Below are 23,120 nucleotides of genomic sequence, written 5' to 3'. Positions count from 1 at the left end.
TAAACTGAAAGCTAGGAGAATATCTCCAAAATGTAGATAGCACTACCTGCTGTTTCTAACTCTTATTTTCTTATTAATTGACAGATATTGAACAAGACTTTTAAAAAGCAAGATCATACTAAGTATTTTAAGAACTGTAACTTATTCTTGAGAAAAAATTTTACCACATAAAATATGGAAGCAACATTTTAATTATATATTTAATTTCTGTGTTGAAAAATCTTTATAAAGTTGGTTCAAGGTTTATTAACTTAAGGCACATAAAAGATGGAAAAAATTATCTATTAAAAATGTCATTTTAAAACAATTATTAATACCTACATCTTTTGCCTTATACTACTGAGCACTAACTGAAGACTTAGATATGATCCTGGAACAAATTACAATGGTATTCTAATACAGATGCTGCATCATGTTTTATATGAGCAGAAACAAAATACTATTGATGCTGAGGGGAAAAAGGCCATCACACCTATTCAGAAAAGAAATTTCTATCAGGAATTTTGAAAACTTTAATTTTGGTTCATGTACTACGAACTATTCTAAGAACACTTAGTTTTCATTAAAATATTCTGTTCCATATTTGTAACATTTAACAGTCAAGAAAAATAAAAGAATACACAATAAACAAATTATAGTGGAACAAAAATCTAATTGTGCATAAATTCTTTCATGTATTCTTTCTGTAGAATTGTCATGTCTCACTTTGAGACTTTTCCCAAGTCTCTTTTTTTTACTTCTCATAAGAATCTTCAACTTTTACCAAGTCTTTAACATGGAGGAAAATATTTATTACAAATTTATTTAGAGAATTTATGTCAAATATTTGAAATTAGATAATTTTAAGATTCTTCCCCTAGAAAGTATGTTGAAAAGTTGGTTATCAGAATTCACTAGCAGCAAGAACTATTTTTTCTATTTTACAGGTACTTAGCTATAAAAAAAAAAAATGTAGCAATATGTACAGTTTCATACAGATTTCTCACACTTCTGAAGGGGCCAATGAAGTTTTCTAAAAGTCTGGAATAACAAAATGCAATCAAACATTAAACTTTGGAAAAAATCATAATTCTAAAAATGCTATATTTTATACTCATATAAATATTATAAATATTATGTAAATAATAAAATGTTACTGATTCAAGTAGCTATCACTTAACTATACTACACCACAGTACCTGCAAAAGTTGGTGGGAATCACAATAGCATATCCAACAGATGTTCCTCCTAAACAGTTACCCAATTCATGGAAGAGTCCATGAGCCATAGATTCCAATGGCAAAACAATGAGAAACATGCTCAAGAAGATTCCATTTGTTGGCTAAAAGAAATCCAGAACAATATTTTTATATAGCATGTGAATGTATGTGTATATTTACATATACATGCATGTTGATTCACATTTTTTACTCCTACTTCCAAGGATAAAAAGAACAATAATCTAAAAACAATTATAAGTTAAAGCATATACATATACATAAGTGAGCTAACTAGTACAATGAACTTAAAATGCATCTCTTAGATGTGGTGGCAAAACACGGAATATCATATTTTAGAAATCTGTGCAACAACACCCCCTACAAACTAAAAACAAAACATACAGGGCCAGCGATTTGGCTCAGTGGTGCTGTGCCTGCCTCACAAGTGCAAGGTCCTGAGTTTGATCCTTGGTACTGGAAAAACAAAACAAAACAAAACATACAACAAAGCCCCAAAAACATATCTCCTTGTTAAAACCCACGTGCCTTATGTCATTTTGCAAGTTAACATGTTCATTAATTTAGAGAAGGTTCATTTTTAATGAAAAATTTCAGAAATTGTAAGAATAAATCTTAAGGAAATTTAAGATCCTAAAGATAAAAAAATTATTATAGTCTACTTTAAAAATTTTATAGTGTACCTCTGAAAAGCTCTAAACTCTCTCTCTAAATTCAAAACTGTAACAAAAACAGGAAAGGAAGAAAACATTAAGGACATTTAAATATCCTAAAAGCATTACAGAAAATAAGAAAAAAGGAATCTTAAAAAGAGAAAGCAACTGAAAGAAAAAAAAAAGGACCAATTTAAGTGAAAAAAAAAATGGAAAGATAATGGTCATTCAGTCCTGAACTACTTCTTTAGACTACTGATACTTATCCACATTTTTTTTTTATTGCTGTATACCTATATGTATAAGCACATGTTTAACACTAAGGAGTGATTCACCTGATGAAAATTTTAATAAAAAATAGAAATGCAACTCCTGTAATGAAGAAATGGATACACTGCCATATTTTGATAATTTTCTTTTATTATATAATATACATTACATATAATTATGTATTTAGTAAAAAATATACATGCTTATTTTAGAAACATTGGAAAACATAAAAAAGTTTAAAAAGATACATGATTAAATTTAAGTATCATCAACCATATAAAGTTACTTTCTCAATTAGTATTTATAGACTTTATTCTGTGTATATTATCATAAACACAGACTCATACAGGTATATGTAGCTTTAACAAAAAGGGATATTCTGCAAACTTTTTAGATATTATAAACTTATTAACATAATTCTAAATTAAGACGAAATGGCGTTCTATTACTGGCATTTAGACTGAATATAATTTGTCATTTTATAAACAAAACTAATAAATATCAAGTTCTCTATTAATGAGGTTAAATACTTTTAATATTTGAGTTCCATCTTTGCTAAAGCGTTAAAACATTCTGTCCACTTTATTACGGGAATGGCCTTTTTCTCACTGATTTACAGCTTTGTTTTGGTCTCAATATATTTTAGATAAAAGTTGTCTGTTGGATATACTGCAAATATTTTTCCCCTTGTATAACTCTTTAATGCTGGTTTTTGCTTACCATAGTTCTCAACTGTAGTAATTTTGTGTCTTAAAGAAATTTCCCTCTATCCAAACATCAAGATGTTTTACATTATCTTCTAAATGTTTTGCCCTTCATATTTAGATCTACATGTAATTGATTTTTGTTTATCATCACCCCAATTTTTTTGCTACCTGAACACTCAATTGTCCAAGCACCAATTATTGAAAATATTTACCATTTCACATAATAAACAATGTCATCTTTGTTATAAATTAAGTATTCATGGACCTGTTTTGGGACTTTCTTCTCTTCTACTGGTCTATTTGTCCATCCTTCATGTATGGGAGTCTAGTCAAAGACAGACGAGCTCTCCTCACTGTATTCTCTCTTACCCTTTTTTCTGTTCATTATTTTCCATATTTTTCCTCTTCCATGTTCCATTTTGCACATCTTCTGATGCACTAATGTTCGTTTCAGCTTTGTCCAATATGAGTTTGTATACTATATTAACTTCAGATATTTTACTTTGCAATTATAAACTCCTACTTAGTTCTTTTTCAAATCTGCAATGTCACTATAGTTTCCAGTTTCCTACTATTATGTGTTGATCTTTGCTTTTTATTTTTTCAACTTAAGAAAAGCCTGGTGGCTTTCTTGCTATTTGATAATTTCTGCATCTCAAGATTTTCTGCTGCTTCTTGAATTTAGTGCTATGTGTATATGTATACATCTGAATATGACCTGAACATTGTATATTTTAAAAACCCACATTATTATATGATTCACTTTAGGTATAGGACAATGATGCCTATTTTCTAGAGGAGTTTGTTTTGTCCAGAAAGCTGGGGCTATATCTACATATCTGGGGACAGTCTACATATCTTTTGTTTAGTTAGTGTATGTTTGTGATACAGTGATTATATTCAGCTTGGGGGTTTGATACATACACATATCACATTTTGATAATTTTTACTCCACAATTGCCCCCACTTTCCTCTCTCCCTTCCTAGATCCCTTTCCCATTTCTACTGAGCCACCTCCCTATTTCTTAACATGGCTCATTATTTTGCTCTTTAACATGTTCCTACCAGCTTTAACCACTAGTGGTGCAAGCCATGAATACGGGACAATCATGCATATATAACCTCGTTGTGAACATGTTAAACTGTACCATGGGATATTTAGCTTTTTGGGACTGACATACTATTTAGGATCATGATCTCATGCTCCATCCAATTTCCTACAAATGAGTCATAATGTCCTTGTTTGTGGCTCAGTAGCACTCCATTGTATGTAAATACCACATTTTCTTCATCCATTTACCTGTTGATGGGCATATAGGCCATTTCCCTGATTCAGCTATTGTGAGTAAACATAGCCATGCATATTTTGTAACTGGTATCATGGTTCACAAACTTAATTTGTTCCACGACTCTGGAAAAGATGGGCATGTTCATGTGGGAAAGATGGCCGCGGTCGTGTTTGTCCTCTGATGCAGAGTTCACAAAGAAAAACAAAATTCTGCCAATTGCTTCTGTTTGTGAACCAAATTGTCTGCAAACAAAAGCATCTGTGAACCAAGTTACCACTGTATTGATGTGGTAGGATGACTTTAGTTCTTCTGGGAAGATAGCCAGGAGAAGCACAGCTAGGTGAAATAGAATTTCTATTTTCAGGTTATTGAGAAATCTCCACACTGATTTCCAAAATGGCTGTACTAAATTACTTGATCCATGTCTCTCACTCTGTACCAAAAGACCAGTCTACATATGTTAATCAATGTTCAGTCACTTAATCTAGGTTAGCCCATTAACAGGCATAAGGTCAGAATGCAAATTCAAGAGTTTTGTGTTACCTGTTTCTTTTTTTTAAGAATCTTTTTGGTTTAAGTCTTGTACTCAGAGTAACTACTTTTAAGATAACAATACACAGTGAAATAACTATTGTTCCATTATTTATGAAATTTTAATTTTTTCATAAAATAAAAAAAAATTTTAAAGAGGACTGTATTATACATGGTTCCACACTTTTGTTTCAACATGTCAGTTTAAAACAAGAAGTAATTTACCAAAGATCCCACTTGCAGAGGACCTGGGCTTTACTTTTTACTCCTCTTGAAACCAGGTATAGCTCAGGGTTAAAAACTACTTCCTAGGGGCTGAGGATTTAGCTCAGTGGTTCTGGCGCCTGCCGCATAAATGCAAGAGGTCCCGAGTTTGATCCCCGGTACCAAAAAAACCAAAAAAAAAAAAACTATTTCCTCTCTAACAAATATCTACAGGGTATAGCACTGAGTTTTCCTATCCCAGTAGGTATAGGATGTTTTTCTATTTATTCAAGTCTCTTATAACCTTCAGTGGAGTTTTATAGTATTTCTTTGTAAAAGTTTCATTAAGTTTCTTTTAAAACTCATTTTAAAGAGCATTTATTTTTCTGTTGTTGTTATGAATGAAACCACTTCCATTATATTTTCTAACTAATTTCCAGGCTACTAATGTGAATATATTTACATGATTTCATTTGTCAGGTTAATAGTATTAAAATATATTTCTAGTATAAACACTATATCTTCTTATATACCATATATGTTGAATATACATATATTTATTTAATTCATAAATTCCAGAGAATATATATAGCTTTTATATTGGTTGAATTAAAATTTAACTATATAAGGGCCGAGGATTTAGCTCAGTGTTCCGCTGCCTGCCCTGCAAGCACAAGGACACGAGTTCGATCTCAGGTACCAAAAAAAATTTAACTACATAAACAAAATCAACTTTCTTTTTTTTTTTTTTGGTACCAAGGATTGAACTCAGGACCTTGCACTTGCGAGGCAGGCACCAGAACCACTGAGCTAGATCCCCGGCCCTCAAAAATCAACTTTTTATGACAGAGTTTAAAACTTTAAAATTACATAATTCTCCAACTATTATTACAAAATTCTAAGTTAATCAGTTACTTTGTAGGTCTGAAAGGTAGAGCTCTACATTTCATACTTTCTTTTCAATTTCCATTTTTTGCTCCATTATAATTGAAAATGCCTTGACCAATTAACTTCATTCACAAAAAAGTACTACTTTCTAATAGACATTCATACAAAAGAATAACACGAACAATATTATGACTTTATTATTTCTACTTTTAACTTTACATAACTAGTACCTTTAAAATCCAAACAATGTAAGAAATTATAATGTCTTTTTTTTTCGGTACTAGGGACCGAACTCAGGACCTTGAGCTTGTGAGGCAGGAGCCAGAACCACTGAGCTAAATCCCTGGCCCAACAATATAAGAAATTAAATTACTATCTTATAATTTAAAGGAAGGTAAAATGCCTTCAGGGGCCAGATAAGCAGATGTGTGCAGCAGCTATGAATATAATGAATAACAGCAAGGACTCTAAAGGAAGGTGCACTGCTATCTAAAGGGATACACTTAAACATTCCTGCCAAATAAAACTAGTATACTCAAAAATAGCACAAGCAAGTTTATTTGCTTATTCATTATTTTGCTATACAGATAGGGGATTTTTAAAAAATACAATTACAAGAAAATAGCATCCTCATTAAAAAAAAATCCTGCACATTGTCTATAAAATCAGGATAGCTGTTAAGAATTAGAAGTAAAAATTAGAAGTTCAAGTGTATAAAATAATCTTTCCCAAGAGTTACTAGGAAATTTCACAACAAAAATACATATATTAAAGAGAATTCACAAACACTGACCTCTTAGAATAGAGAACAAAATTTTGTGTGAATGGTAGAAAGAGTAGAACATTGTATTGTAGGAGAACAGAATTTGCCATCCTAAAACATGCTGCTTTGGCAGAAGTATTTTGAACTGAACACAACTATGTAAGAAGAAACAGGGAACAAAGAAAGCGCTCTAGCCTCCCCTTATTTCCCTAAAAACAAGAACAATTTTATAAAAGTAAATATGTCCCTCTTCCCCTCTACCAGGAAGGTAAGGTTGATCAATGAAGATGAGTTTGGATTCTTATAAACCTAGAGATGGCACCAAAGGTACACGTTAACTTATTTGCCTTCCACAGTTTGTTGAGTCTGGAGCCTCAGAGCTCTTTTCCTTTGTTTTGTCACTTCTCCAAGTTATTGTTCTTTGTTGAAGAATTTTATGTAAGCCTGACTTCAAAGTCATCTCTGAGGTTTACTCATGCCTTGGTATCTTCCATGTGGGCATGAGGTGTACATGTTAATATAAGTTTTTCTCTTGTTAAATCTGTTCTTTCCAATGTGGGACAATTCTAGGTAAGAACTATGACGGGTAGAAAGATATAATACCATTAAAAAAAAAAAAGTTCAGTTTTAGCCTAACATGGTAGCACATGCCTTTAATTCCAGCTACTTAGGAGGCTGAGACAGGAGGACCACAAATTGGAAGCCAGCCAGAGCGATTTAGCAAGATACTATCTCAAAATAAAGTGGAGTGCTTGCCTAGTATGTGTTCAATTGCCAGTACCACCCCCCTCAATTCATTTTTTAAAAGTCACATCATTTTTGTTTAGTTAAAACTTTATTACTATGGTACCTATCAAATTTTCCACATTTCCTACTGCAAAGAAAATGAACGTTTCCATTCCTGAAACCAGGCCTAGAAATATTTAGTTTAAACTTATCCCTACATTTATCCAAATATATTAGTGTAGAGCCTGTCCTACTTAGCTATTCATATATACAGACTACAATTGTTATTACTGACTTCTGTATTAAAGTATTTTCAAAGCTACTGTAACTAATATTTTATTGTGAAATTAAAATCTTGAAGGTTTTACTATTAGAAAAAGTATTGAGCAGTTTTAGCAGTGAACTAAGTAAAAAATAAAGTTCATTTGCTAGTCAATTTATAGATGATTCAAACGAGAAGCCTCATGTCTTAGTCACATTCCTCACCCCTGGGACAAATACCAGACACCCACAACTTTAAGGAGGAGAGGTTTATTTTGGCTTATATTTCAATTCATATCAGCAGGTTTCAAGGCAAGACAGCATGGGAATGGGGTACAGTGGAGGAGAGGCTGCTTATGTCATGGTGGCAAGGAGGAAGTGAAAAAGTAATAGGTGCAGCCAGGAGAGAGATGAAGCCTTCCAGGTCAAATCTGCAGTGACCCACATCTTCCAGTCAGACCCATCTCCTAACAGCAAGCCAGCTATGGCCTTCATAAGCCAATTACCTTCCAAAAGCCCCACCTACATGTGCATGAGGCTCTTGGGGGACATCTAGATATAGACCGTAAAACCTAGTTAAAGAATTTTAAATTCCAATTAAAATTTTCCTGGATATTGATGTTATTCAATAACCACCTGTTGGTTAAGACAACACTGATGGTAACATGCTATTCAATACAATTCGAAAAAACTATTCAGGGCCCTATTGATTATGATTCATAGAAAACAGATGATTTGTTATTATTTGCTTTTTAAATTAAAACTTAGAAAACAAAATTTTACGCTTCATAAATTTTAAAACAGAAATACAAAGAAAAAATCATAAGTACTTCTAACAGTTATTCTGAGCTCAGAAAAACAGTATTAAATATTCTATTAAGATAGCAAATGAAAGCGAACAGTTTGGCAATACAAAAAACAAACAAAAATAAATCACAATCCTAACAAATAAATGGCAAATATGTCCAGGGAAAACCAAAATAAATTTAGGATGTTTTAGCCACTTGTCACTTTCAGCAGGTTTCAATTTTACTGGTCTGTAAACCATATATTCAACCCAGAAGTAATTTATGATTTTGGAGTACTCAATATATTTTAAACAATTCCTTCTAACAAGTAAGATCAACTTATTTGATTAAAACCCGCAAGTGTAGGTATTTCTCTCCCTTTGCGTCGTTAAACTACTATCAACTTTTAAGACATGGCTCAAAGGTCAGAGGAGACAGAATTGAACATAATGTCTTTGAATCAAAGTAGTTACTAGATATTAGTTCTCTATTTAGCTGGGCTTTCAAGTCATGATCAAGACATTCACCATTCCAGATAGTAAAAGTATTCAGGAAACCAATTTCCCTAAGCAACATACAGACATCAATGTCAAAATTTCATTTATAAAATCTAGCATTTACATAAGAAACATAATTCTTGTTGTATGTTTAGAATTATTTTTCTATCAGTCATCTTACATAAGCCAGAGTTAGGAAACATATGCAGAAATCTAAAGCGAAGTCCATTTAGGAAACAGAATATGTAAATGTTACAAAGCAATATATAAATGTTCTTCAATGTGAGAAACTATATTTAAGAAACCACAGAAAATGTCCAAAACTTTAGTTCAGCAAATTCAAGTTCATTTTGCAAGTAACCTTACATTTTTAAAGTTGAGTGACTTCATAGTGTTACGCAAATGACTTAAACTTTGGAGTTAAGCTGATTTGATTCTAGTTTAGCCACTTACCATCTGTGTACATATGAACAAGTTAATTAACCATTAGAGTCTTGATTTCCTGAATCTATAAAAGGGGCAAAATTCATTTTGTGAGATTATTCTATGGACTGGAAATGCATAAAATGGGGATGGGGTATACAGCTCAATGGTACACTGCTTGCCTAGCATGCGTGATGCTCTGTTTCTATTCCCAGCGCTTGTGCACACACACAGAAAGACAAAGAGAGAAAGACAGGGACAACGACACATGGCGGGGGATATATCCTCCAATAAACAGGAGCTTTAATATGGAAAGAAGCATTTTGAAATTAAAATGAGATCATTAAGAGAAAAATAACAGAAATTTAAACAGCAAATTGCTGTTTAGCAGATGTTTGTGGTATAGTTGTCAAGGTCCTAGTAAAAGCATCTATCCTTAGGTTGAGTAACCTCAAGAGATATAAAAATAAAAATTTTTTTTAGACCTCAACCACACTGATATGAGAATTCAACTCAAGCAGTCTACTAACTCTTTATTTACAAAATAAACATTAGATTAAATAATCTATATGCTCATTTCTAACTCTGAAAGTACTCGAAAATAAGTGATTATGAGTGAAGGCTATGAAGGTTGATTGCCTGGAGTTGCACTATGATGAGCATGTTTCACATTTTTCATCTATAAATGAGAACAGTAATGGTAGCTGTCTCAAAGTACAATGAGAATTCAATAAACTGATACATATATATATATATAAACACTGAATGGTGACTATCATATAAAAACAGTTAATAAATGGTACAGCTTTTTTTTTTTGGTACCAGGGATCAAACTCGGGTCCTTGCACTTGTGAGGCAGGCAGCGGAACCACTGAGCTAAATCCCCCGCCCTGGTATATCTTATTAAAATGGAAAAAACCCTAATAATCTGTAGTCATTAAAAATGTTTCAAGGGCCAGGGATTTAGCTCAGTGGTTCCGCTGCCTGCCTGGCAAGCAAGCATAAGGTCCCGAGTTCAATCCCCGGTACCAAAAAAAAAGTTTCAATTCATTTTTAAATGCTGGAAAGCCAACAGAAGAGGAAATATACTCAGACAAGATTTGACAATGTTTCAGTCAACGATGGACCACATATGCATATGTGAACAAGTTCCCACTTAGGTGATCCCTTAAGATTATAACGGAGCTGAAAAATTCCTATTATCTAGTAATCCTATAGCACACTGCACTGTGGTGATGCTAGTACAAACAGATCTACTGTGTTGCCAATCATAAAAGTATTCTGCATAGCAAAGAAAACAACCAACAGAGCTAAGAGACAACCTACAGAATTCCTCGGACAGAGGACTATTAACTAGAATACATAAAGAACTCAAAAAAATTGGACTTTCCAAAATAAAAGACTGGGGGCCGGGGATTTAGCTCAGTGGTTTCGCCGCCTACTGCGAAAGCTCAAGGACCGGAGTTGGATCACAGTACCAAAAACAAACAAACAAACAAAAGACCGAATCAAAAATTGGGCCATTGAAATGAATAGACACTTCTCTAAAGAAATACAGATGGCTAATAGGTACATGAAAAAATGTTCAGCATTTTTGGCCATTAAAGAAATGCAAATCAAAACAACACTGAGATTTCATCTTATTCCAGTGAAAATAGCTATCATCAAGGACTCAAAAAACAACAAATGCTGGCAAGGTGGTGAGGAAAAAGGAACCCTTCTAACATTGTTGGTAGGAATGCAAACTAGTACAACTACTATAGAAATCAGTATGGAGAGTCCTCAGAATACTAAATACACGAATTCCATTTGACTCAACTATACCTCCTCTGGATAACTTCCCAAAAGAGTAAAAAATCATATTTCAGTGATATATACATACCCATGTTTATAGCAGCACAACTTACAATAGCTAAATTATAGAAGTAGCCTATATGCCCTTCAATAGATGAACTCATAAAGAAAATGTGGTATATATACACAATGGGGTACTTGGCCATAAAGAAGGTTAAATTAGGAAAATGGATAGATCTTGAGCCATAATGTTAAGTGAAATAAATAAGAACAGGTTAAATATTGCATAGTTTCTCTTATAAGAGAAATCCAAAATATAAAGAGAAAAATACAAGATGTGAGAAACAGGGAAGTAGTTTGTAGAGATGGGAAGGGGATTTGGCAAAGGTAGAGATGAGAGAATAAGAGGTACAAGGAGGAACAAAAATGATTAAGGTGTGATACATGGCCAGGCATACTGGTGTACACTTGTAATCCCAGCACCTGGGAGGCTGAGGCAGGAAGATTGCTGTGAGTTTGAGGTCATCCCAAATTATGTAGTAAATTCAAGGCCAGCCTGAACTACATAGTGAGACCCTGTCTCAAAAAACCCAACAAAAGCAAAAAAACAAAAAATACGATATGTAGAGTACTAATTCCCTAAGATGAATGTAATTATTAGGCATTTCAAACATACACTAATATTAAAAATTAAAGTACAGCAATACAATTATGAACAGTATATAGTAATTGATAAATGTTATTGGCTTATGTACTTGCTATACTATGCTTTTTTGCTTTTTATCATTATTTTAGTATATTCTTTCTACTTATTAAACTTTACTGTGAAACAACAGTACACCATGTTAAGCCAGTAGCAGTTTTACACACCTCATTTTTATTGTATTTCTCGACTGCATCAAGAGGCCCCATCCAGTTACTGACCTATACAATCTTGGTTTGTGTAAGTGTATTTCTTCTTGCTTGCTCAGCAAGAAAACTCCTAACAACCAATTTCTCAAAATGTATCCTTTAAGAACTGTTATCACATACATTCTTTATGAAGAAAACAATATCCAGACCATCGTTCATGGTGTTTTAGGAGGGGAAATGGCATTTACTTTTGTACTTTTGAGTGGATGTGTCCACTCAAAAGCATGCGTAGGAACTCTACTTCAGTGAAATAATATTAAGAGGTAGGACCTAATAGGAGGTGTTGGTTCATGAGGGGTCTCCCTCATGACTGGATTAATGATGATTATAAAAGGGATTGAGGTTATGAGGTGGATCTCTTATATCCCTACCCCCTTCTCTTACCCTCTCTCCCTCTCACCTTCTGCCATAGGATTTTGTAGCAAAAGGGACATCAAATGTCAGAACCTTGACATTAGACTTCCCAGCCTCCAAACTGTGATTAATAAATTTCATTTCTTTATAAATTACCCAATCTGTAATGTTGTTGTAGCAACACTGAATGTACTAAGACATCCTATTTCATAATGTCTAGCATACATAAAACAAAATTGTAGCTTCAAGCTAAAAGAGCTTCTCATCTAGATAAAAATGGCTCAAGACTTTAAGAAGAAACATGAAACAAAAGAAAAATTTTAAAAATGAGCTTCCAGTTTAGTAGGACATTTTAAAACTTCCTGCTCTCTATGCTAAGTGAAGTAAAAGGCTGATCCTGCCATCTTGCAAGAAATAAAACTGTGCCACATCTGTGGATTTCATCCCTTTCTCGGATGTGAGGCTTATATTAATACATCTGTCATACCAGTGATTGCCACTCCTTCCCCTATAAAGATAGCAACTGTGATTATGGTTTTTCTCCTTTGGGTAAAAAGGGTTCCCACTTAAAGCTGCATCAAATTCCAATGAATCTGCAAATGACAACGACTGGCAAGAAGGCATATAAAAATCTCACATAAAAGATTTTGGAAACATTTTCTAAATATAAGAAAACACCACGGGGCAGATTACCTTAGGTATCTGGATACTTTCCCCTTTTTATCCTTCTGTGAATTACCAGTCATCATAAAAGTCTATAGCTAATCAGCAAAACTAGCAGCAAATGCTATGTACTCTATCTTTCTCATTGACTTATCTAAGAAAAAAATGTTTAAAAAAGGAAAGCAAATAGCACATTCAATGAACAATAAAAACTGTAGGAAACAACAGCTGTAATGTTACATTTTAAAGTTGGAATGAGATTAATTATGAACAAAACACAACAGAAGTTAATAGCAAAATGCCAGTTTTTTTAATGTAAATGACTTGGAAGGACACATTGAGTCATTCTGACAATATTAGACTCGGTAAAACTAACAGAAAACAAAGCTATTCATATGGTGTTAGGAAAAGATTTCTTAGCTATGACATCAAAAGAGTCATAAAAGAAAAATAACTGATGAACTGGACTAACATTTCATCAATTCTGCCTATGGCTGACAAACTGATCTACTCCAAAGGTTTCTTTGATTCATTTTTCTTGCCACATCTGGTCTGCTCACCTTAAGGATTAGTGGAACATTTTCTCCCTTGGAATTCCACTGAAGTATATGTTAATGAGAAAGTGAGGAAAAGAAATGTACTCTTACAGAAATGTACCAAATGAGCTTAAATATATTCTTTAAAAGTTAATTAGTATCAACATTACTTAAAAATATTATGTAAAAACAGTTCAATTTAGAAATCAATTAAAATCCAACTTAAAGAATTTGACACCGCTCTTAGAATTTAGATTAATGGCCGGGGATTTAGCTCAGTGGTTTTGCACCTGCTGTGCAAGAGCAAGGACCCAAGTTCGATCCCTGGTACCAAAAAAAAAAAAAAAAAAAAAAAAATTTAGATTTACCATGTTGTTTCCTTAAAATGGTCTTATCCTCACACAGCTCTTAATAACTTGTGTTTCAGTATATAATTTTCTGACTCCATCATTCAAAAGGATTAGAATTTGTGGAAATGCAACAGATGTTTTCTGAATTATGTTTCATATAAAGATGACACTAGATCTTTGCCAGAAGTCTGAGATCACACATACAGATTAAATTGTGTGGGTGGGGAGATGGGTAATGGGAATAATGAAGGGTAGAGGCAAAGATTTCATGGTCAAGTAAATGTAGAAATGTTTCTCTGTGTATCTCTGAATACTTTTTGTCTCTGAATATGTTCATTAACATCTCACAGAACACCGAGAACAGCAGAGTTTGGGAAATCTTTCTACAATAAATTAGTTAAATTTAAATTAAGTTAAAAAAATCAAAATGCTTGCAAGGCACAATGCCAACACTGCAGACAGCAGTTACCACCTAGAAACTAACTGGGGAATGCAGACACAACGCAGATTTACATTAGTCTTGAACAGCTAGATTAATAAGTCACTCAACAAATGCACTGCTGACCAGGCTTTCTGCACTACCTTGACGATCTTTAGAAATGAAGTCTCAAGCTCTTTCTCAAAATTATTGAATTCCAATATTCAAAATTTTATTAAGTTTCTCCACATCACTAATATACCCATGAGAAGCACTGGTTAAGAACAAAGACTGTCAAACTTTTTCTGTAAAGGACTAGATAGTTAATATTTTAAGCTTTGCAGGCAATATGGCCCCAGTATGACTACTGAACTCTACTACTTAATAAATCAGTTAGTAAGGAGATAGAATGGAGACCTGTTCTTATCTGTAGTAACAGGACTTCAAATACACAAGGCAAAAAAAAAAACGATGAGTGAAAGAGGAAACAGACAATTCAGCAATTATAAGGGAGATTTTAATATTGCCTCTCAGTATTGATAGAACTAGAAAGATACAGATACATGAACAACACTATCAACCGACTTGACCTAACTGAATTTATAGTATACTCTGCTCAAGAACATTCTTGTCAAATGAAAATGGAATAAAACACACGCCAGTCCATAAAACAAGTCTTAATTTAGAAAACTAAAATTATGCATATTATGCACTCCAATCATATGGAATTAAATTAGAAATGTGGGAAATTCCCAAATACTGCATTAGGATATCATATGACAAAATTATAAATAAACCATAGGTCAAAGAAATTTTGAAGGAAATTAGAAAATACCTTATGAGACTGCATGGTACTGGTTTAAAGATATACATATAAATATAACAAAAGCACTCAAGAATAAAGTTTTACATTTATATTTGATTTTGGGCAAAGATATTAAAGCAATTCAATAAATGGTGCTGAAATAATTAGATATATACACAAAAAAAATTTAGCATCCTTACCTCATATCATAAACAAAAAAGCTCAAAATGGATCACATGCCTAATTGTAAAAACTAATATGATAACGCTTCTGGAGAAAAATATTTGACTTAGGGCTGAGCAAAGATTTCTTGGATAGGATATCAAAAACACAGTCTGTAAGAACTGATAAATTTGACTTTAAAAAGTTAAAAAGGTTTAGTGTTCAAAAAGCATTCCCAGAAAATAAAAAGTAAGCCAGGCTGGGAGAAAATATTTTTTACATCATTTATCTGATAAAGAACTTGTATTCAGAATACATAAAGAACCCTTAAAACTCAAGACAAATGCCTCAATTTTAAAGTAATTTAAATGACATTTTAACAAGATACATAAAGGACTAATATATACATTAAAAGATGTTCAATATTAGTCATTAGTGACATGGAAATTAAAACCACAATGAGATACCACTCCATATCTAAATTGAGGGACATTCTCAAGTACTTTAACTTTAGCAAAGAGTAGAATAGAAGGTGAGAATCTGGAAATTGATTCTCTTAAAATTATCTTTGCTGATTTACTCCTTGGAAAGCTTCTGCTTACTTCCAATGGAACAAATACTCTACTTATAGATCACTGGTATATGAAAAAAGGAATCTGGTGACCAAGAAAGTATTTAGTTAACAGGATTTGTATCACCTGGAAAGACAACATCCATGAGGGAGTCTGACTTGAAAAAGAAAAAGTAGTTAAGGCTGAGAGAGGAGGTAACACAGAGAGAAACAGAGACAGGAAAACTCTTGCTGGAGTTTCTGACATCATCATAATTCTGATAGTCCCTAGCACTGGCAACTAGAGCTAAGTGAAAAAGATAAAACTCAGGCAACAGTCAAGATGTTTTCATTATTGGTTGTCTCTCACATGGGTTCCCTTCCCCAACCCACAATGACTAGAAAGCACTATGCCAAGGCAAGTCTGCATACCTCCCTTTAACATCATGTCTATAAATCACACCACAAAAAACTGGTACAAAGCAGAAAACTGCACCAAGCAGAGTGGATACTCTATTATGACCCACACCCCAGCCTCAAGTTACAGCATTTGTCACACTGTAATCACAGCTGTTTGTTTACCTGCCAGTCTCTTCCCCCTCCCTTTATAGATGTGAATTGGCCTTGTTTCAGGATAGAAACATCTTGAGATCTTCAGCACCCAGTATATTGTCTGGCTGTTAGTGCACAGTTAATAATGCTCCAAGAAAAGAAGACTGAGTTGTTTATTACTATAGATATAAACTCCAAGTGGACAGTTTGAATATCTGTCCACAGGGACATATTCAGAAAACACTTTAGGACAGCCAGTGTACCTGTATCATATTTTCTTTCATAAAAGAGTCTCTCTCTAAAAATCTGGTAGAGTATTAAATATCTAATCCTCTTTTATATAAAATCCTCAGAGGAATGGCTACATAACAGAAATGTGCTATAGTGAGACCAGGGACTATGGAGAAGATAGGTTAACTGGTTCTGTCTAGTACCAGTGACTGGATAAGTATTTTCTCTGGCTTTTAGTTTCCTCCTGGGTAAAATAAAAGGCTTAAAATATAATCTTCAGAATTCAAATGCTAGTATTCTAAGGATCTTTAATCTATTAGTTTCACTACTGAACAACCAAGAAGTGGGAAGCAGGTCATATACTGAGTATTCCTAACATTTTGGTAACTCTTTGCGAGAGATCAAACTAAATAACCCTGTCAAAACAAATTCACTGGTTCAACTCCATGAACAAATTAAATAGGCACTGAAAAAGAACCTCCTTTTGAAACTAGGAACTTGACCTTACTATCCTAATTTCAACTCCAGAAGCTAGCATTTCATCACATATCATAAACATTGACATAATTGAAAAGATAGGCTTACCTGCCAGGAAACTGCTCCGAAAATCGCTGTTGCAAGAAGGCTAAAAAAAACTAATTGCTCTGAAATTAAGCAAAAATGACGCATCCCTTTGGATGCCATGATTCTATCAAGGCTATTGTTATCTGCCCTGTGTGCAAAATATACTTTATGGCAGTCATTTAATTTGGTATGGAATCCCCAAAGAGTTAAAAGAAAAATAACATGGCAAATCATCCAGAAAATTCCGAAAATGGAAAAGCCTGGTATTACAAAATACCAGAGATGAGTGTCTCTAAGTTTAAATGCTGACAAAATAAAAAATGTAAGCTCAATCAGCCCACTGAAAACAACAGAAAGTCTTCTGCAAATTCTTCCACGGTACAAAAAGGGTTTCCATCTTTCAGTTACTGAAAGTCCACTAAAATAAATGTCAAGGAAAGGATCAGTTATTAGGCAAATAAAAAAACATGCAAAAGCAATTGGATTTTTGGGAGTTTCCAATGAGGAAAAAAATAACAATACTGCAAAAATAACCAAATTTGGAATAGCAAGGAAAGACTTCATTCTCAGGTCAATAATCAGCATGGCCAAGGCTACAACAAGTAAAATGACACTCAGAGACTTCTCTACCAACATAGTTGTGCTGGCAATGGCAAATCCAACAAGTTCCAGAAACTCTACCGTGGTTAGTAAAGTGGGTCGATGACGGACATAACCAGAAATTCTCTCCACTAATGCACATAATAGCCTTAATACTATGGAAGTTAGAAGCAAGTATTTAGTTGATTCTTCTTTCACATCATTTTTAAAGGATGAATTATCAAGAAAACATAGAAGGCCAAGCAAGAATCCAAACCAAAGATTGGAGAGACTTAAACTTGCTGCTTCCATTGAAAAATAATAGTAGAGTATACTGGCAATTCCAAGGACAAAAAGGCCAAGAATAAAAATTACCAAAATTAAGGAATTTGCTGTTTTTTCCCATCTTACATAAAGACCTAAACAAATAGCCACGAGTAAGTTTATTCTGGCTAAATAGCCAAGGTACCGCACTGAAGAATGCATGTTTACTTCTCTATTTACTTCTTCCAGTCTTGTCATTGCTAGATAGAGACAATGACTAAAGCAATAACGCAGTGATTTACACATGTAATCTAGCAATTCAGGTTTTCTCCTCACGTTACAAAAATTAACTTCTTGTATTTCATCCAACAAATCCAATGTATTGGTAACTCCTATTCCAACATTTTCTCAGGTAGAAATTTTGTTTACAGTGATCTAAAAAGAAGAAAAAAATTATCAGTGTTAACTTTACTTAACATTTCATGCTGTTCTTCTGAAATCCAGTTTAAAATATGATTTGTATATGTCTAATGTAACTGTTTCTGGCATGAAAACTCTGTAGTTTATTCAAAGGAAAATGGCTGTATTTTTTACTCATCTTACTAAAACTGCATGACTAAATCACCATCAATGGGATATTCCTTCCAGAGATGAAGAATCTGATTAATCCATTCTTATTCCAGTGTTCAGTTGAGTTTAGATTATAGCCATGGCTTCAGCACACAGGAAAGCCACTAAGCTCTTAAACAGAATGAACTACTTCATCATTACTTGTAGCAACCACTACAACCCACCTAAATCTTCTACATCTTTTTATAAGGCAGCTCTAAAAATGCTATTAAATCTTAGATTTTATACTCTTTAACTAATAAACTTACTTAGAAGTGAAATTTAAGTTACTCAATCCCTAAAAATAGCTATAATTGTTCTTTAACTTTTACCTCTACTAAATATTCTGATAATGAAAACTTGACTTCCAATCTAAATATAACTGCAGCAAGTCAAAATTTTAAAAACTGGAATGATGATCAACAGTCACTGTCAAGTAAATGAAGATCTTTTTCTATTCTATTTTTTATAAAGGTACTACAAAGATTATTTGTTAGAAGACCCAAAAATTATTCCAAATATAAATGCCCCCACAAATTGCACCTAAAATATGACAGTAGTTTAAAAAATGCTTCAACCATTTGATAATTACTCAAAATATTCTAATATACTTCTTCCAAAGAACTTATCTCTTGTAATGACTTATGCTCATACAATATTGAAACTGAATTCAAATATTCAAAGAGTAGTTTGCGGGCTGGGGATATAGTTCAATGAATGGTAGAGTGCTTGTCTAACAGGCGCTGGGTTCATTTTCCAGCACAGCACTAACAACAAAATAAACAAATAATACTAGTTTGTCATCAGTTTATAGTTTCTCAATGGCAGTACAAAGACTCAACAGAAACACGAGATAACCTGGAATTAACTTATTAAGTACTACTTTGGTTGAGGAAGAATATTACTGAAACAACCTCAGTGTCTCTGGGAGGTTCCTAGCATTATTAGTAATTTTACTTATTAATAAGTTAACTGATTTTCTTCAACTACATTTTCAATCATTTTTTAAGGTAACACAATACTAATGAGAATGTCTTTAGTACTTTTGGTTTATCTTTTTATTTAAGTATGAGAAACTGAAAACATCTGGAAGGCACTGAATTGTGTTTTTTTAATATATTAAAATCTGTGTGTTACAGAATCATTCACCAAATATGTTAAGATATACATTCTCAAAAGGCTGAGATGGTATGGTTTGGGCTCAGACTACTGAACACCACTAGAGAAAGAAATCATTACACTCTGCTAAATCATTACACTAAATTCATGACACATCCTTTTGTGTTTTCCTGATCAACATCTTTCTCTGTATTCAAGTCTCTCTTCCTTCTAAAGTTTCTGATACCTACTTCCCATAACATTTTCATCACAACTCTGCCGCCTTCACAGTTATCAGAAGGAAGCTCACCTGCATTCCCAATACTACAAAACCACTTCTAACTACATTTCTGTATAATTGGAAACAAGGCTGTTCCCTTCTTAAGGCTAAATCATTCATTCATACTATGTACCTCTCCCCCTTTTTCTCTTTCAGAACATTACTCCTTTCACTTAAATACCTGTAAGCCAGATTTTTTTTAAGTAACACAAGAAAAAAAAAAGTCTCAAAAACCCAAAATCAAAAACAATCCTTGTTCATCCCATCTCTTCTTCCAAGTTCAATCACCTTTCCCCTTCTTGACTGCCAATATCACTTCTCATACATTCACTTTTCAAGACATTAAAGAATAGTTCCTACCACACAACTGTTCTACCAAATTCTGAAATGACCTGTAAATTCCTAAATACAGAGTAATTTTTTAACTCAGTGTCCTGTGAATACTTTCAACAGCCTTTATGACTGATGAGTCCTCTCATCTGAAACTCTCTCTTCCTTTGACTTCCATAGACCAAGTCTCTAGATTTTCTTTCTAACTCATGGGTCCCTCCTTAAAAGCTCTCCATTATTAACTCAACCTTTGGCTACTCAACCCCAAATGAAGGCTCTTCTCTTACTACACACTTTCTTTGAGTAATCTCAATTATTTCCAAATCTTCAATTACATAACATAATACATCCATATCACAGAATATATGCAGCCACCTTCATATGGACCAAAACAACACAATTAATTATTTTTAAATGGCTAAGTTACAAAATTCTTCTTCAAAAAGACAAATAGCCTGAATTAGAGAGTAAAAAAAAAGGCTCACCATACTTTCTCCTTGGTCTTCCAGCACTAACAATTTAAAAGAAAATTACACCAAGGCAGATAAAAACAAAGCACAGAAAGCCAATAAGTACATGGGAAAGTTCACTAATCACTACTAGAATCTAATTATTTTATAAAATTTCCTTGGACATGTGGTACCCCTGGATTTGATCCCTTACATCACAAAGACAAACAAACCCATTTATTACTCTTTTCTCCTTCATCATCTACCATTTAACCCTCAACAGTTCCCATCTATTCTTCCTAAACATCTTAGATATTTCTTCTTTTCATTCCCAAAGTCACCATTCCAGTTTTGCCCACCATCATCTCATCCTTGAATGCCCCTCTTTATCCACTCCAGCTCTTCTATAGGAAGCGTTCATTTTAAAGCCAAAATGTATCAAGTCACTTTGCTATTCCAAACTCTCCAAAGGCTTCCCACTGTCTTTAGCAACAAAGTCTAAACTCTTTGTAAAGCCTTATAAAGCACTCTACATTGGGCCAGAACAACTGTCCTGCATAGTCAGTCATAACTCTTCCTCTGAAACTTTGTATTCTAGACATACTGATATTTCAATTCTGCACTGCAAAAATATTATTCCCTCTCTAGGAACATTCCTTTCTCTCCTCCTGCACATACTTGTCCTTACACCTGGCTTTCCCTTACTTTTCAGGTCTCTTCTTAAATCATTTTCTTAGGCCCATCACCCATGACCCCCCTATATGATTCTTGTACTTTTCCTATAATAGAAAAAAGTATTCATCATCGGTTTGACTTCAATAATTGTATGCCCTGTGTCTAGCAGAAGGTCTGGCTGTCAGCAAGCTGGTATTCAACAACTTGTTTAAATAATAGTCTAAGATGAAATAACTATAACAATAATGCTAATCAGTTATTGAACACTTAATAAAACACAAAGAAAATAACGTCTAATATCCCACCGCTGTTAAGTAATACAGCTAAAGGACATTCCATGAATTTTTGGATTCTTTCGCTTCCAGCCTCACTCCAGCTTTTCACTTAATTCACCCAACTTTCTCCAAACTAGTAAGTTCTCTCTTCCTGTCGTATTTCTGGGGAACCGCTTCAATCACTTGCATCACCTTTCACTTGGAAACTTTTTCTGTTCCTTCTACAAGTATCAAAAGCATAAAGAACCAGACTGAGAAGCCAGGGTGGAGGAATGTCAGTCTCTCGGCTCTCTAAGTTCAGGATAACTCTTGACCCATCTCATCAGAGAATGGCACTTCGAATATTAAATTCTTTGGTGATGGCAAGCAGTTCCTATTCAGCCTCCTAGCGAGAGGTGGGAAGATCGGATCAGGAGCCAGGATCTGCTCCCCACCACTTAACTACCGGAGAAGGCGACCGGCACCGGCACCGGCACGTCGCGCCCAGTTGAAGCGGTAGACATGAGGAGAAGCATCCCACACCCGCCGCCCGCCACCCTCACCAACTCCAAGGGTAGGTATCCTTACCCCCGCCCCGGGATGCCGGCGGGCGGGGCTTGCGGCCTGGACCTCGCGGGGCCCTGGGCGGTTTCTGTGCTCAGGTCTCGCGGCCCGCCGTTCACGCCACGGTCCCCCTACCTGATTCGGCCGTGGGCACCTCTCAACTTGCTCTGAGGCCAACAAAGTAAGAAGGTGACAGAAGGCCTGGAGGACTGAGCCTGCGACTGGCACAGAGAGGTGTCAAGCCAGGGGGTAAGAGGGCCCGAGGCTGCGCTCACTAATACAAACCAGTCTCCGTAGAAACTTTCTCAGTGACGGGACCGAACCCGGCCGCCATGTTTCTGCCGCAGCATTCTCCGCGGTACGGAACGCCGCCGGGGTCAAGCCGCGCCGCGCACTTCCTTAAGAAGCCTGCCTTCTGCCTGACCTTTCTTCACAACCCGCGCTAGGGCAGACCCTGGTGCACCTGGAGTGGCGAGAATGCCAGTTGTCCCACATACTGCGTAGTCTTCGTCCTGAGGACCTGGAATTAACGATGGAGCGCTGGAAACGGGAAGCCCACCAAGGATCAGACACATCAAGCATCTAGGCCTCTATTCAGTCAGGATCGGAAACTGGGGCAAGTGGGCGTGACGGCTACACGTGGTTCGTAAATATTGCAGGAGTCGTTGCCGCTCTTTAATATATATATGGCACAATTTTGGCCCTCTCCTGACTTGGGCTACGGGCCCATGTTTTGTTTTTGTTGTTGGTTGGTTGGTTTGGTTTGGTACCTGGGATCGAACTCAGGACCTTGCACTTGCGAAGCAGGCGGGGTGCCATTGAAATAAATCCCCGGCCCACGTTTTAACCCCCTATCGTTTGGCTTTTAATGAAGCATACCTTTAATTCACCGGTTTTTACTCTGCCAGCA

General features: G+C 34.7%; 1 protein-coding gene across 3 annotated transcripts in view; it reads right to left on the bottom strand.

The window, feature by feature from the left end:
- Window positions 1-22,599, bottom strand: part of Tmem168 (transmembrane protein 168) — a 35,214-nt gene extending 12,615 nt beyond the window's left edge. The window contains exons 1-3 of one of the 3 annotated variants that reach the window (XM_004865285.3): window positions 22,496-22,599; window positions 17,130-18,386; window positions 1,179-1,321 (exon numbers count right to left, since the gene is read on the bottom strand). In XM_004865285.3, coding sequence (XP_004865342.1) covers window positions 1,179-1,321; window positions 17,130-18,257 — 1,271 coding nt within the window. In that variant the 5' untranslated portion in view covers window positions 18,258-18,386; window positions 22,496-22,599. Of the gene's footprint in view, window positions 1-1,178; window positions 1,322-17,129; window positions 18,387-22,234 lie in introns of all 3 variants that reach the window. The other 2 variants (XM_004865283.4, XM_004865284.4) reach the window with 2 other exon arrangements.
- Between the last annotated feature and the right edge of the window lie 521 nt (window positions 22,600-23,120).

The sequence above is a fragment of the Heterocephalus glaber genome, unplaced genomic scaffold (assembly GCF_053883595.1).
Source record: "Heterocephalus glaber isolate CG9 unplaced genomic scaffold, H.glaber_assembly_v1.0 deba00000546, whole genome shotgun sequence".
Taxonomy (NCBI): Eukaryota; Metazoa; Chordata; class Mammalia; order Rodentia; family Bathyergidae; genus Heterocephalus; species Heterocephalus glaber.
This window is presented reverse-complemented; position numbering and strand designations above follow the sequence as displayed.